The 13,652-nt window shown below is 38.7% G+C and overlaps 4 protein-coding genes across 4 annotated transcripts; 2 read left to right on the top strand and 2 right to left on the bottom strand.

The window, feature by feature from the left end:
• Positions 1-347: 347 nt before the first annotated feature.
• Positions 348-887, bottom strand: SARC_07590 (hypothetical protein; the record flags this gene model as incomplete). The annotated part of the gene is made up of 2 exons (XM_014298471.1): positions 348-428; positions 534-887. The coding sequence occupies 2 exons, from the start codon at positions 885-887 to the stop codon at positions 348-350; spliced, it is 435 nt and encodes a 144-aa protein (XP_014153946.1).
• A 2,335-nt stretch (positions 888-3,222) lies between these two features.
• On the top strand, positions 3,223-6,896 carry SARC_07589 (hypothetical protein). The gene is made up of 5 exons (XM_014298470.1): positions 3,223-3,468; positions 4,117-4,183; positions 4,635-4,750; positions 5,461-5,618; positions 6,363-6,896. Exons 1-5 carry the CDS (start codon positions 3,346-3,348, stop codon positions 6,571-6,573), a joined length of 675 nt encoding a protein of 224 aa, XP_014153945.1. The 5' UTR covers positions 3,223-3,345; the 3' UTR covers positions 6,574-6,896.
• A 1,168-nt stretch (positions 6,897-8,064) lies between these two features.
• SARC_07588 (hypothetical protein) lies at positions 8,065-8,646 on the bottom strand (the record flags this gene model as incomplete). The annotated part of the gene is made up of 1 exon (XM_014298469.1): positions 8,065-8,646. Exon 1 carries the CDS (start codon positions 8,611-8,613, stop codon positions 8,065-8,067), a length of 549 nt encoding a protein of 182 aa, XP_014153944.1. The 5' UTR covers positions 8,614-8,646.
• Positions 8,647-10,545: 1,899 nt separating this feature from the next.
• On the top strand, positions 10,546-11,456 carry SARC_07587 (hypothetical protein; the record flags this gene model as incomplete). Its single annotated transcript, XM_014298468.1, has 1 exon — positions 10,546-11,456. A coding segment is annotated over one exon (510 nt), but the record flags the coding sequence as incomplete, so codon positions are not given.
• Positions 11,457-13,652: the final 2,196 nt, after the last annotated feature.

Below are 13,652 nucleotides of genomic sequence, written 5' to 3'. Positions count from 1 at the left end.
TATATGTGTGTATTTGTGTGTTTGTATGTGTGAGTGTCTGTATATATATGTGATTGTATGTGTGTGTGTCTGTATATATATATATATATATATATTCACGCGCGTGCATGTGTGTATATATATGCACTTGTGTGTGTATATATATGCACTTGTGTGTGTATCTATATGCACTTGTGTGTGTGTGTGCGTGTAAGTGTGCGTGTAAGTGTGCGTGTGTGTGTGTTTGTACAAATACTTTTATACACAGCGATACCATACATAAAAATATTCTAGGAGCATGTTTATAGATATGAAAGGGTGCTCACACCCCGTTGCAAGAGCTGTCGTAAATGGATCGACATTTTGCCTTACAGCAATACCCACAAATAGAACACATTCCCAATTGCCGACGCAACAATAACTCTCTCGAAAGGGAATTGGCAGTCACTCTGGATAAAGACACGGAGCATGTCCGTATTTTATTATTATATATTTCCTATGAAGTCCTACTCATACGTATATACATACAGATCATCAAATACATATACACATACCGTTGTCTTGGTAATTGTAATCGCATTCGCGTTCTCATCTACATTACTCCCCGCTGGGACCACCGCACCTACCAGCGCCACCACGACAGTCTCACCTTCTGCGATATACTTCGCGTTCGTAACCACACCTACCGTTTTATCTTTACCTACATTAAGTGTCACATGCTTCAGCTTGGTATTATTCTTGACAGGGTTCAACTTATCTACACGCGCAATGGCAAAGTGTGTATATATAGAGTGTTTCCGAGGGCCTTGTTCGTTCCCGCAGGACATACACATCGACGTTTGAGTGTCCTCATCAAACTCCCCAAAGTCATTCTCACCGCAGTCGGAACATATTAACTCGCCATCCATTGTGTTCGCGGCTTACTTGTAGTCCTGTTAGTTCTATAGTGTGTATAAATACTTATATTCGTTGTTTGAGACAAATATGAATTAAAATACAAATGTAAATAATACCAGTTAGTTGGAAAGCGAGTTATTACTTTACGTATGTATCTGCGATTCTGCGCTCTCTCTCGACTTAACTATTATGTATTTCACAATAATATCACTTGTACAAGAGAGGAATAGTACCACACACTGAGGGTACTCGCCAATAGTCCATATTTTACCTGTTCTAGCAATGGATGTCCATTTTGTTCTCTACTAGTAGAGAGTAACCTGTCAAATATATTGTCCATGTTCACTTTGGAAAGAGCAATACATAATTGAGAAATTTTGATGCCACCACTAAGAACCACCTAAACCGCCACCTACAGTTCGAGCCACCTACAGCCGCCACCTTTACTGTACGTATATACAAAAAAATTGGAAATTTTCTAAGTATGATTTATGCCTAATAATACGCTTATAGGTGTGTTGTGTATTGAGACAAGTCTTGTCTTAACCGAAATTTAAACTTGTATGTATTTATTGTCCTCGCTCTCTTCAATTTGCAATCACCACGATTATAGAGTCCTTCTGGCGAAGAAGACTCTTGACTATTTCCCGCGATACCTGATACCATACGCCAGAGCTAAATGCTTGGTATGGGTTGTAGATCAGCTCAATTGCATAAAATCGTTCAAGGCTATTCCCGGTTTCCTGAGGTACACGGTCATGAATCACAAGTGCTACCAGATTTTTCGCGGTTATTCTAGGGTCTAGATCGAACTGTACCATCACACCGGTTTCACTCTCAACAAGCGGTATATAATCATCTAAGACATTGCGGGTGAATATAATCGCTCAGTAGAGCTCAATACAAACTCGATATAACGCTCAATTTCCGTGGTGTTTCATTGCCTTCTGTTTGATTTAGAAATGGGTGTTTACATACATATAATGTATTGTACGCATGTGTTTACTATAGTTATTACTATAGTAATGGTGGTGTCATGTCAGAATTTTCACGGATGGTGTCAACGATGGATGTAGGTGGCGACTGTAGGTAGCTCTTACAATGGTGGCCAATTTAGGTGGCTCGAACTATAGGTGACGGTTTAGGTGGCTCTTACAGCGGTGGCATCAAGAATTCTCTACATTTTATTATTGCTAAACAATCTACTTTTTTTTACTCGAAACCTCGTGAGTCCTCGTCTTTCGGGCAATAGTCCGATCAGGCTTGTTTATTTAATTTGCTCCCTAGAGTAGAGTAGAGTAGCGAGAGGAGAGAGGGTCGTGAAAATTTGAAACCTCTTCCACATAGGCTTCTTGCGCTCATAATTTTTAGAAGGCTATGTCCAAAGCCTTCACTATGAGTTCCAACGTTACTATTTATTTCATGTTTCACGAAGGTTTGAGGATAGCCACCAAGCCCTGAAAGAGTTCGATTTTTTAAATTTTAGCTCAGAGCCTCAGAAGAACAGCGGCCCTCAGTCCTCAGATCGTCCCTACTATATTGTTTTATAAAAAAAATACAATGGTAATCTCATTAATCGTATTTTAGTTCCGTACCGAGTCCAAGTTGAAGACTCGAAGAGACCTTTGAACATCTGTACATATTTTTATTTCAGGTTTGAAATGTTTTTTTTATCAATACTCATGCGCAAAATGGAATACAATAACCGTTTCAATTGGTTGTATATCAGTGTGCAACAATTGTCCAATGTAGACCCAATGAAGATCAATACATTTGTTCACACTTGTGGGTCACTTGACAGTTGACACTTCACAACTTCATCGGTCCCAAAATAGTTTGGAATGCAAAACTCCGCCGACGCCTAACTGTCAATGGCTCAGGGCTGAGTGCAGGACTGCAAGCCTCCGACGCCCTCCGGCCTAAAAAAGAAGCCCACTTGTGACTTTAGCGGTAGCCTACAGAATTTGTGTGTTTAGACTTTGGACTCCTGCCTTGAGTCTTCAGTCTTCACTTTTGACTTTTTTCACAAATCGCAAGACTCAAGAGTAACGAGTAGAGACACTCATACTGATACTCAAGAGAGAGGGCCTGAGGGGAATAACCAACAACCTTTTGGCCAATCATATGGTTTAAATTCTTATTTACAAGATGAAGTATGTATGTATCAATGTATGTATTGTCCACCTTTTTTAAATTTTTATATATACCCCTGTGGCCTGTGGTAGCCTGTAAGTGTAGAATGTAGGCCTGTAGCCTGTAGGGCTGTAGGCTGTGGTGGTGTAGCCTGGGCGGCGGCCTGGCCGCCTGTGGGCTACTGGGCTGTGGCCTGTGACCCTGCGGGGCGTGGGCCTGTGTGTGAAATATTTTCCCTTTAGAAAAGCTGTCATGATATAAAAGGCAACATATTGAGGAAGATATCCACACTCACTTTCTAAACGTTGTTCGAATCAACACACTATTTAATTCACCATGGCTGCCGGTAGACTTACATTGTACTATCTCCCTATCCGAGCAAAGGCTGAGGCTATAAAGTATATCCTCAAGTACGGTAACGTCGACTTTGACGATGTCACCATACCCTGGAGCGATTGGGTGAGTATACGATGTTGAGATTGATAAAGATATAGACATGGTTTTAGGTATATATATAAATATATATATATATATATATATATATATATATGTGCGTATAATATATATATATATATATATAGTGTTATATATATATATATATATATCTATATATATATATCTATATATATAGTCTTTTGTGTATATTTGTGCATTTTTCTTTGGTTTACATATAAATTCATGGTACGGTTGTGTATGGTTCCCTTCAGTTTTGGGTGCGACACTGGGCACAGCCCGATTATACCATTGGATTCGAATACCTCTGCTCTCAATGCGCTTGAAAATCGAGGTCTAACTCAAATATAGATGTATAATATCCCAAAACGTTCACACCGGAAGATTTCATATGATTGTGCGTTTGCGTGTAAAAAATAAAGATAGAATCTGTATATCAAATCAATATCAGGCATCCGATCCCGTAAACTGCTTGATGTATACTATTGATGTGTGAAGGGTTGGTCAAAGCATATTAATTTTTATTCTGTTATAGTTTCGTACTCAAACGCTGGTACGCTTAGAGTCGTGCGCTCACCATCATATATTTCCCACATTTAGTTTCACAGTCCATGCATGTATGTTCATTTACTTAACTGCTTATTTTCTCGACAGGGAGCGGAGAAAGAGAAACAGGAGATCTGCAAGTTAGGCCAGTTGCCGTCGATCAAAACTAAAGACGGTAAGTGAACCATCATTGTTTCTCATTGGAAACGTAATGTATACGTTTTTAAGACTACAAAGCTATCAATGGAATATCGTTCTATGTGGGCACTGCGCATTTATGTTCACATACTGCACATGCGTTTCTGCACGTGCCTGGTAACCTTATAATTTTGGGGGAGTGAGTAGTCGCAACTGGAAACAGTGCAATACACATTCATATATCTGCTACACGATTGGATAGATTTTCCAGCACAAGATCAGAGCGAGTGCATAAAGCGGTCCAGAACGGCAAAATTATTTTCCGCGCACAGATTTGTTCTAATATTATATTTGTCCATAGCCTTGTGCTCGTTTTTAATAGGAATGTGCACTTCTACGGACATACATGTGTGTGTGTGTTTGTGTGTGTGTATGTTTTTATGAATCCTCTCTTCATATTTTCTTCTTACTTTACCCCTTCCGTGCAGGAAATCTGTACATCCAGAGCAATGCAATCATCAGATATGTTGCGTCGTTAGCAAACATCACACCTACCACGCCCGAGGGTATCCTTAAGGCGGATGAAGTGTTGGATGTCGCTGACGTAAGTCTACTTATATATATATATGTACAAGTATGTACATGTACGTGTATAGGTAGTTATATATATATATATATGTATATGTATGTATAAATATATGTAATGTATATGTTTATATATATATAACTCTTCGCCACGTGTGCTATCTTCCACGGATATGTGTATATATTATGATACTGCGGGTTATGTCTGTGTATCTGCTCCGGGTATGCGTATATGTTATGATACTGCGGTTTTGTCGGGAGTGTGCGTGAACTGTTTTAATCATAATATATGGAGCTGCAATTGGAATTTCGTGCAACCGGCGGCATGCCTGGATATATTAGTATGAATTGGTACGCGATTCGATATTTTTTTTTGCTTATATCAAGATTTGGTTAGAGTGACCACAGTCCACACACATGTAATCAGATGGAGTATATTATCTGATTGTCTCACTCTACCACACTGAGTATGTCCGTATAGTTATGCCGATCTGAATGGGTCAGTTGCATGTTTTTTTTGGTTATATACCTCAAGGTATGTTATATTCATAGGGTGGGAAGACAAAAATCTGAAAATGCAGATATCTTTTAAATGAATGAACATCGTGCAACGTGAAAGATTCGTGAAAACGCCTTTGGTCCTGCCTATACATACATTCTATACAAAGAAAACATCCCCACCAACATCCATTCTTTTGTTGACATATTTATGTGCGTATTCTAATACAGGAAATGCATGGCTGCAACTTCCTATGTAATGGTCATGAGGAAGGATCAGAAGCCTTCAACACTGCTAAGGAGACGTATTTTACCAAAATGCCAAACTGGTTGTCTGCTTCCGAGCGTATTCTAGGGGATGGGTCGTACTTCAATGGAGAAACGCCGAGGTATGTGAGAGTGCAGTGTAGCATGAAATGATAAATGTGGTATCTGTAAACATCCAACCCGAGGTCTCATTTGTAGGTGCATGGCTGTCCAATCTTACAGGATTAGGTTCAACATCCAGCACTATCCATGCTATAGTGTGGGGACTGGGCAAGTATGTCATGCAAAATGACAAGTGTTTCTCACGTATTTGCTATGGGCGCTATGCCAAGGAATGTTATGGTAAATTCCGTGATGTGATTTTGTTCCAGGTTTTCAGTGTCGTATGCGTGTGTTAACTTCTGATATAAATTAGTACGTCTGATTCTTCTAGGTAGGTTAGCTGTACTAAGCAAAGGCACTCTACTTGTGCAAAGGTTAGAAATCCAGTATCGGATAAACTTCTTTACATAGGTAGACTCTGTACGTTTGCTTGTGATATTTGCATAATCTTGCAATGAATGGGTGATTTTGTGCGACTATTAGCTACTGACGGTAACACTGTTATAAAGGGTTGAAGGCGTTTTAGGGCGAGTCATAGACAATAGTTGACAATAGTATACGATAGGTAGACATGCTGATTCCAATTGTGTACGATATATCGATAGCCAAATCCTAGATATATTTATACATTCACATCAATTGGTGTAGCCAGATTTGAAAGGTGTACAATAAATTGATATTCAAATTCTTATATGCACATAGACATCAATATCTTCATTTGGACATATATAGGCTAATGTGGAACAAATTTTTAACCCTCGCAGCTACGGAGACTTCGCAATACTGCATCCCTTGATGTTAGCACAGTATTTAGATTCTTCTCTGCTAAAAGAATACGCAAAACTGGATGCGTGGTATGCGAAAATGTGCTCTATCGAAAGCGTCAAGCAACACAAAGCGGAATGTGAAACAAAGACGTATGGCTTGCCGGATAAGAATTGTCTTTTTAAAAACTTACCTGGGAACAATAAGTAGAATTGGAAATTCAGAGGCTCTGAGGGTTAGAATGGTAGAGTTTTCAATCCGATATGTATCCATGTATCTTTTCTATAAAATACATATTGGTGTGCTCAATCGGTACAAGCTATTGTAAATGAAAATTCCACATAAACAGTCCGACAGAAATTCGTGCTATTCTGCGATGAACATAATTGAATGCATGATTTGAATACTAATATAGATACAGCTTGTTATAAACAAATCTCTTGCAATTAAGAGGGGAACGTTGCGTCCGGCGTTAAAACATCCTCAAATATATTTGCTATAAAACGCATTTTGTAGGAAATTAAGTATTTTCGCTGTGTGTTTAAGCTGTACAAGCTTGAATTAGAAATAGCCAGTTCGTCACAAATGCGTGCTGATATGAAATGCATATCATTGAGTGCATATTTTGACTATGGCGCTATACTGTGATATGGCTGGTTATAAAACTATCTCTTGAGATTTACTTGTGGTGAACACTGCGCTCCGCCTTCCTACGTCCGCATATGTATTTTTGCTATAGAACGTATATTGGCGAGATACAAGTACTTTCGCTTATGTTCAAACGGTACGATTGTTATTAAAAATATACTCATAAATGCACGCTGATTTGATATGCATTTATACACCACTGAGTGCATGGTGTGATTACTAGCACAGATATAGCTCGCTTTATAATACCATCGCTTGAGATTGAAAATATGTAGTTGTTACATCCAGTGTTAAATGAGCTGTTGGACATCCCCGTATTGTTTTATGTATGTAGATTGATATTTGATGCTCTACTGTGTTTTATGTATGTAGATTAATATTTTTTGTGGCTGCAACGATTGGGCTCGAGCATACTCTTTGACTTTGTCCAATTCTGTGTACGCGTGCCATTTCTGTTGTGTTTACAGTACTTTGAAGAGCAGTCCAGCAGACGTAGAATCTTCATAAAGCAGAGGGCTATTAATTTTGTGAACCTACACCGGATGCACAATGTGTAAGCTTTCTGAGTGAGTTCATAGTGATATTATACACGCTTTGATACTTGCATTGGTTTTCTTGCGGCCACACCCGAATATTTATATCATGCTTGACAATGGTGGTGCTACAATTCACGGTACGTCCGAGTTTACCAGGTTTTGAGGAGAGACTCTTAATTTACCTTGGGCAACAGATTGTCTTGAAATACCAAATACCAATTAATCATCTTGAGCCTTACAGACACAAACAAATTGGCTCAAACCTTCAAAACCATACAATTTATAGTAAGAGAGACGGAGGTTCTGGATAAGTAGGAAGTCAGCACTATTCATGTTAAGTATCAGCAGCTCATAGTTTACAGTAATTGTATAAAGTTCGTACGGTTTGTAGCTGGCTGCATCCAGATCTGCTCATTAAAGTTTATTCAGTAAGATTTGAACTATTGTAATATACTATTCATTGGCTGATTGTATGGCAGATACTTCTAGACTCATTTTAAAAACGGACAGTGTGACATCAAACACATGCTGATGTTTTCTTAAGTGTACTTGGTATCACAATCTCGCAACTCTTATGTTGTTGCGCCATCCTCCTGACACTGTGACGTAATTTTCTGAACAGTTCTTTAGGACTATTAAGTTTTGCAACCAACTTTTCATCTCTGCCGTTATCTGATGACCTCTTCTCTTTGAAGGTGGCATCTGGAGTGGCGTAGATTTCCTTGGAGTGTATATAAGTTGCCTGTTGGGAATTTTCCAATTCTATTTGACTGTTCGCCTTAATCTTACCGATCATTGTAACATCAAGGCTGCGTACTCGCGTTGCCCACTTATCAAGAAAGGGTTTGTTCGGTTTGCTATTCATACTCTTGCTACGTTCTCTTTGGCGGCTTTGATCGCAAATAAGATCCGAAAGTTTCATACCTGATGGGATGTGTGACTTGTGCTGTACCTGGGTGAGTTGTATCTCCTCAGTTTCACAATCTGGAAGGATATCACGTATTATGGACTCCATGCTCGCACCACTGAGTAGTGTAGAATGGCACGCAGTAGTATCATTAGTCATTACAGCACCAAAATTTTGTTTACCTTTGCAGCTTGTTTAATCGTGTACTTATGACCAGGACCAAAGTCACACCGTCATATATGTGTATGTATATGTATAAGGGAAAAGAACTTTTTCTAGTTTCTATTCTGTCACTCAACTCTATGTATGACCAAAAACCAATCTTTGAGCATGTACACTTGCACAGGGGGGTGGGACAGGGACGGAGTGGAGATGCAATTTGTATTGCTCCACTATTATAAATATTAACCAACCAGGTGGATTAACCCTCTGTCAATACAAATGTATTTTTAACCGAAAATGTTTTTCAACTTTGAGACTCGCGAGTCGCGAGAGGGTTCATAAAATAGAAATAACTAAATTTCAATAGTAAATGTCAATACTGCTAAAGAATTTTGCTTGTCGAAGTAAATACAGTACATATTTAAAATAAGATAAAATTGTACTGTACTGTTCGTCTATGTACTCTGTAGAGAGAGATACGTACTTCTACATATATTACAACATTCTGTAGAGAAAACTGTAAACTATAGTCTGTAACGAAAGTGTAAAATCTAAACCACAGCTAATGTCACTCTGAACCCACAGACTCAGAGTCAGAGTCAGAGTCACACACACACAAGTATTTTAGACTATGTATGTACACAGCGGAGACTGCAATACTGTATCACTACACTCTCGTACTACTCTAGATAGCTCTCTAGGTGTAGAGAAAGGAGAAAGTAGAGACTAAGAGTAGAGAGTAGAAACACTTATTACAAATATTTTGTTCTATTTTTAGTGTTATATATGTATATAGTACTAATGTACATCTATGTACCGCTGCGTAACATTTCATTCAAAAGCATTTTAAAAGCACCCAAAAGCACGCAAAAGCATAGCCTTCTAAATTAGACAAAGAAGGCTACGCCAAAAGTTGTCAAAAAAAAGTATTTACCAGGGAGGGATGTGTAGTATTATGTACCTAGTGTAAATTGTAAAATCCTAAAAGAATCGTAGGATTTTTTTTTAAAATAGACCCGTTGTTGTCTAATTTAGAAGGCTATGCCGTTGTCCCTTAAAAATCAGGAATCAAAAATTCATCAAAGTTTTTTTTTAGGACTAAATCTGCTTATTTGGATAAGTCCTTATAGTGTTTGATTTAGAAGGCTATGCTTGTGAGCAAGAAATAGTAAAACTGATCCAAAAGAATAAAAAATTTCACAAGACCGTCTAAATATGTACATACAAAAATGAAAATTCCAATGTCTATTTCAATAAAACGTTTTTTAAAATGATTTTTAGAACACATACTGGGTTGTAGGGTTAAATAGGCTTATAGGGTACATTATGTACTTTTTTAAAATATGGTGCTAAGGCGGTTCCAAAAAGGTTTTTGTTTCTGCTAGAAATTTCTAAATTTTAAATAGGAGGCAGGACTCTACTGTCTAAAGTCTATACTTGAGAGGGGGGGGGTCATATGTATTATTTTGGGGAGTTTTTATTAGCCTATTGTTTTGAAACGCCAAAGCCGCCAAAATATTGTGCGGTCGTTTTGACCGTTTTCGTTTTATATTATGAGATACTTCCGGTTTGGGAATTCACAGAGTCACAGCCTCACAGTCACAGAGTCACAGCCTCACAGTCACAGAGTCACAGCCACAGAGTCACAGCCTCACAGTCACAGAGTCACAGCCTCACAGTCACAGAGTCACAACAGTGTCACAGGTTCACAGTCACAGAGTCACAATATGTACGTGTGTCTGTACTTCCGTATAGATAGATCAGTTTATATAATAGATAACTCGTACACACACGCACACACACACTCGTTTATTTGGTATCACAAGCTTTTTACGAAATGATTTGCGCATGGAGGCCTATTAACTTGGCCGACTGATGGTAAATAACCAACCTCGTGGGGTAGCCATCAAAGCGGTTGAGCTGACTGATTGCGTAGAAAGGCTGTTCAATGTGTACAATACGGAAGCTAACCTAGTATGCAGCGACTTCGAGATATACGGATATATACATGACTTCCCTCCGAACAAAACCACCCAGACAGATCGTATGGCTTTACGCCGTACTTGTCCACAAAGCATGACAGTGGACATATTCCTGAATCAATTCAAACTAACGTGCATTGAATTTGACTGTGTGCCTATAGTGGTGACACCGGTATCAGTAGAAGGTATGACATCTAAAAAGAAGCCACAAGTCAATTATATGGATGTACTGATGAAATCAAATAGTATCTTCCTACCTCCATATAGCACTGGAAGTTATAGCGTGAACAAGTATCAAAATATAGTAATTGATTATTTACGATCAAAGGAGGTTGGATTCGTGCGGCAGAACTACCTAGGAGATCCAACGATTAAGAATATAGCTTATGTTCTCAACTGTATCGATGGTCACCAGGATAAGTTTAGCAGGACGATTGGTGTCGATACAATATCGTAACCTTTCTTACATGCGAAACAGGTAAACTCACATGTATCAAGTAGACGTCGCTTAAGAATCGATGATATACATAAGGCAGCAAATGTGCTAGGGACTACATTGGCTTTGGGCATTGTTATGAGAAGTGATTGGGTGGAGGTTAAATCAGATCTTCTTGCGCTACTACGTTTGCTCAATAGGCATGAGGTGTATCTTATAAAGTAACTCGAAAAAGTGATCAAGAATCATGCATCGATGGAGCCGGTTCGTAGTTATGAGAAAGGGGTACAGTTGAAGACAATTCCGATGGAACATAATATTTTGCGTACATACATTGAATTAGATGATGCAATTAAACATTTGGAACCTAACACGCCGATAGATGTATAAATCATGGCAACAATACACCAGCTCAATACGTGGCATATAGACTGCCAGAGAATGTAAGTGAACGTACGGAAGCCAAAACATGTTTGGGAACGACAGCATGCTTTAAAAAACTGGAGCTTTTCAGAAGTCGAGAGCTCCGACGTAATAGGAGAAAATTGACATCAGCGTGTACAGAAACAAGTGATGAATATATAAATGTGTTATTTCAGTGCATCACTGGAAATACTACAGGATTCAAGAATTAGACGGCTGTATACAAATATCTTAATTGAGCTTATAAAGGAGGTGTCGATGGATTTGATCTACCGAAGATTGTTGTAGACAATAATTGTGCACTACATATATATATATATATATATATATATAATATATATATATATCGAGTATTGTAGACAAGGGTATTTATATATACATCACATATGTGTGTGTGCACATATATATGTACGTGAAGTATGTGTGTATGCACAAATATAAACATTAGGTATGATTGTACATAGATATAGGAATATATACATATACATAGTATGAGCGCTATACACATGTATATATATATACATCGAGTACGTGTGTGTGCTCATATATATGTACTTAAAGTATGGCCGTATGCATAGATATAAACATTAGGTATGCGTGTACATAGGTATATGAATATATATATATATATACATAGTATGAGCGCTATACACATGTGTGTATATACATCGAGTATGTGTGTGTGCTCATATATATGTACATAAAGTTTGGGTGCATGCATAAATATATACATTAGGCATGCGTGTACATAGTTATATGAATATATATATACATAGTATGAGCGCTATGCACATGTATATTTATATATATACCTCACCTCTTCTTTCGTTCTCACTCACAGACAACAAAACCATAAGCTGAAGCACCAGAACGTAGTAGACGCACTTGGACTGAAGATATTCCATGGCGCAGGGTCATCATTGATCTGGTTGACCTGCCCACGTCCGAGCACACAGGCGACCTTTACGTATGCCGCTTCTTTGATGAGGCGTCACGGTTTAACTTGCTTTATCCATTAAAGGGTAAGAATACGCAGACTGTGGCAGAATTATGTTGCCAAGGCAAAATATATATATAGACCCAATAAAGACCCCATATACAGTAGGGATAATATTATACAGCAGGGGGGGAATTTAGACCTTCAAAAAGGCCCCCAATACAGTAGGGGGAAGGAGAAAATCGGTCACTGAAAATTTTCAGGACGTGTAGACTTTAGACCCAAAATCGGAAAAAAAAAGTAGGAAGGAATCAGCAGAAACAAAAATTGATTTGGAACCGCCTAACAGTAACTTTTATTGTCGTGCCCATTTGAGACCCTGTACATGAAACACGATGTGATACCAGCAGTAGAAGAGATACGGTTATTGGGGGCTCCCCCCCCCCCACCCCCAACAACAACAGCAATTGAAAATAATTTTTTTTGTTTTTGGAAATCTGGTTCTGGACCGAAATTGAAGTTGCACTTGAAACCATGGGGCGCGCTTTCCCAAAAGAAACAAGGATACGAAAACACAAAATTAAAAAAAATCGTAAAAGAAAACGAACAGTCGAACCCCCTCCCCCACAACAACAACCAAAAGAAATTGGAAATCTGGACCCAAACGTGAACCAAAATTGAAGTTGCAGTTTAACCATGGTCCGTGAGGCTCGCTTTCGCAAACCAAATAAGGGTGCGAACCCCCAAAATTAAAAATAACATGTTCCCCTCTTTGCAGAGCTTTTAGTTCCCCACCGACGTCAGCGGTGTTTTATTTTTATTATGTAATTTTTAGTTACAAAGTAAAGGCTATAAATCTCTACGGTTGTAGGTACAGTACTGGTGGGCCCCACTGCAGTCCGCGGCAACTAGATACACCCGCGATCCTCTTTCGTTCTTTATTCTTTGAGGTCTAGAGAGCGTAGTGCATGGAATTGTTCGTTGTTATCGTCAAAATATACTATCATCAAGGTCCTGTTCAGAGTCGTCTTCTAGAGATAGAGAGTCTGAGAGGTCCTCTGTATGTACTAACTATCTTATCAGTGATCTCCCTCTTTTTTTTTCTCACCTCTTGTTGAGAGATGGTAGAGATGGTCAGATAGAATACTAATACAGTGAGGGAGAGAGATGAGTCATATCTCATGACTAGTATATATTCAGTAGCACTGTTCACTGCTCAGTAGTCACCGCTCACCAGTCACCACTCACCACTCACGGA

This window comes from Sphaeroforma arctica, assembly GCF_001186125.1.
Source record: "Sphaeroforma arctica JP610 unplaced genomic scaffold supercont1.610, whole genome shotgun sequence".
NCBI classification, from domain to species: domain Eukaryota; class Ichthyosporea; order Ichthyophonida; genus Sphaeroforma; species Sphaeroforma arctica.
Note: the sequence above shows the minus strand (reverse complement) of the source record. Positions and strands in the feature narration are given on the sequence as shown.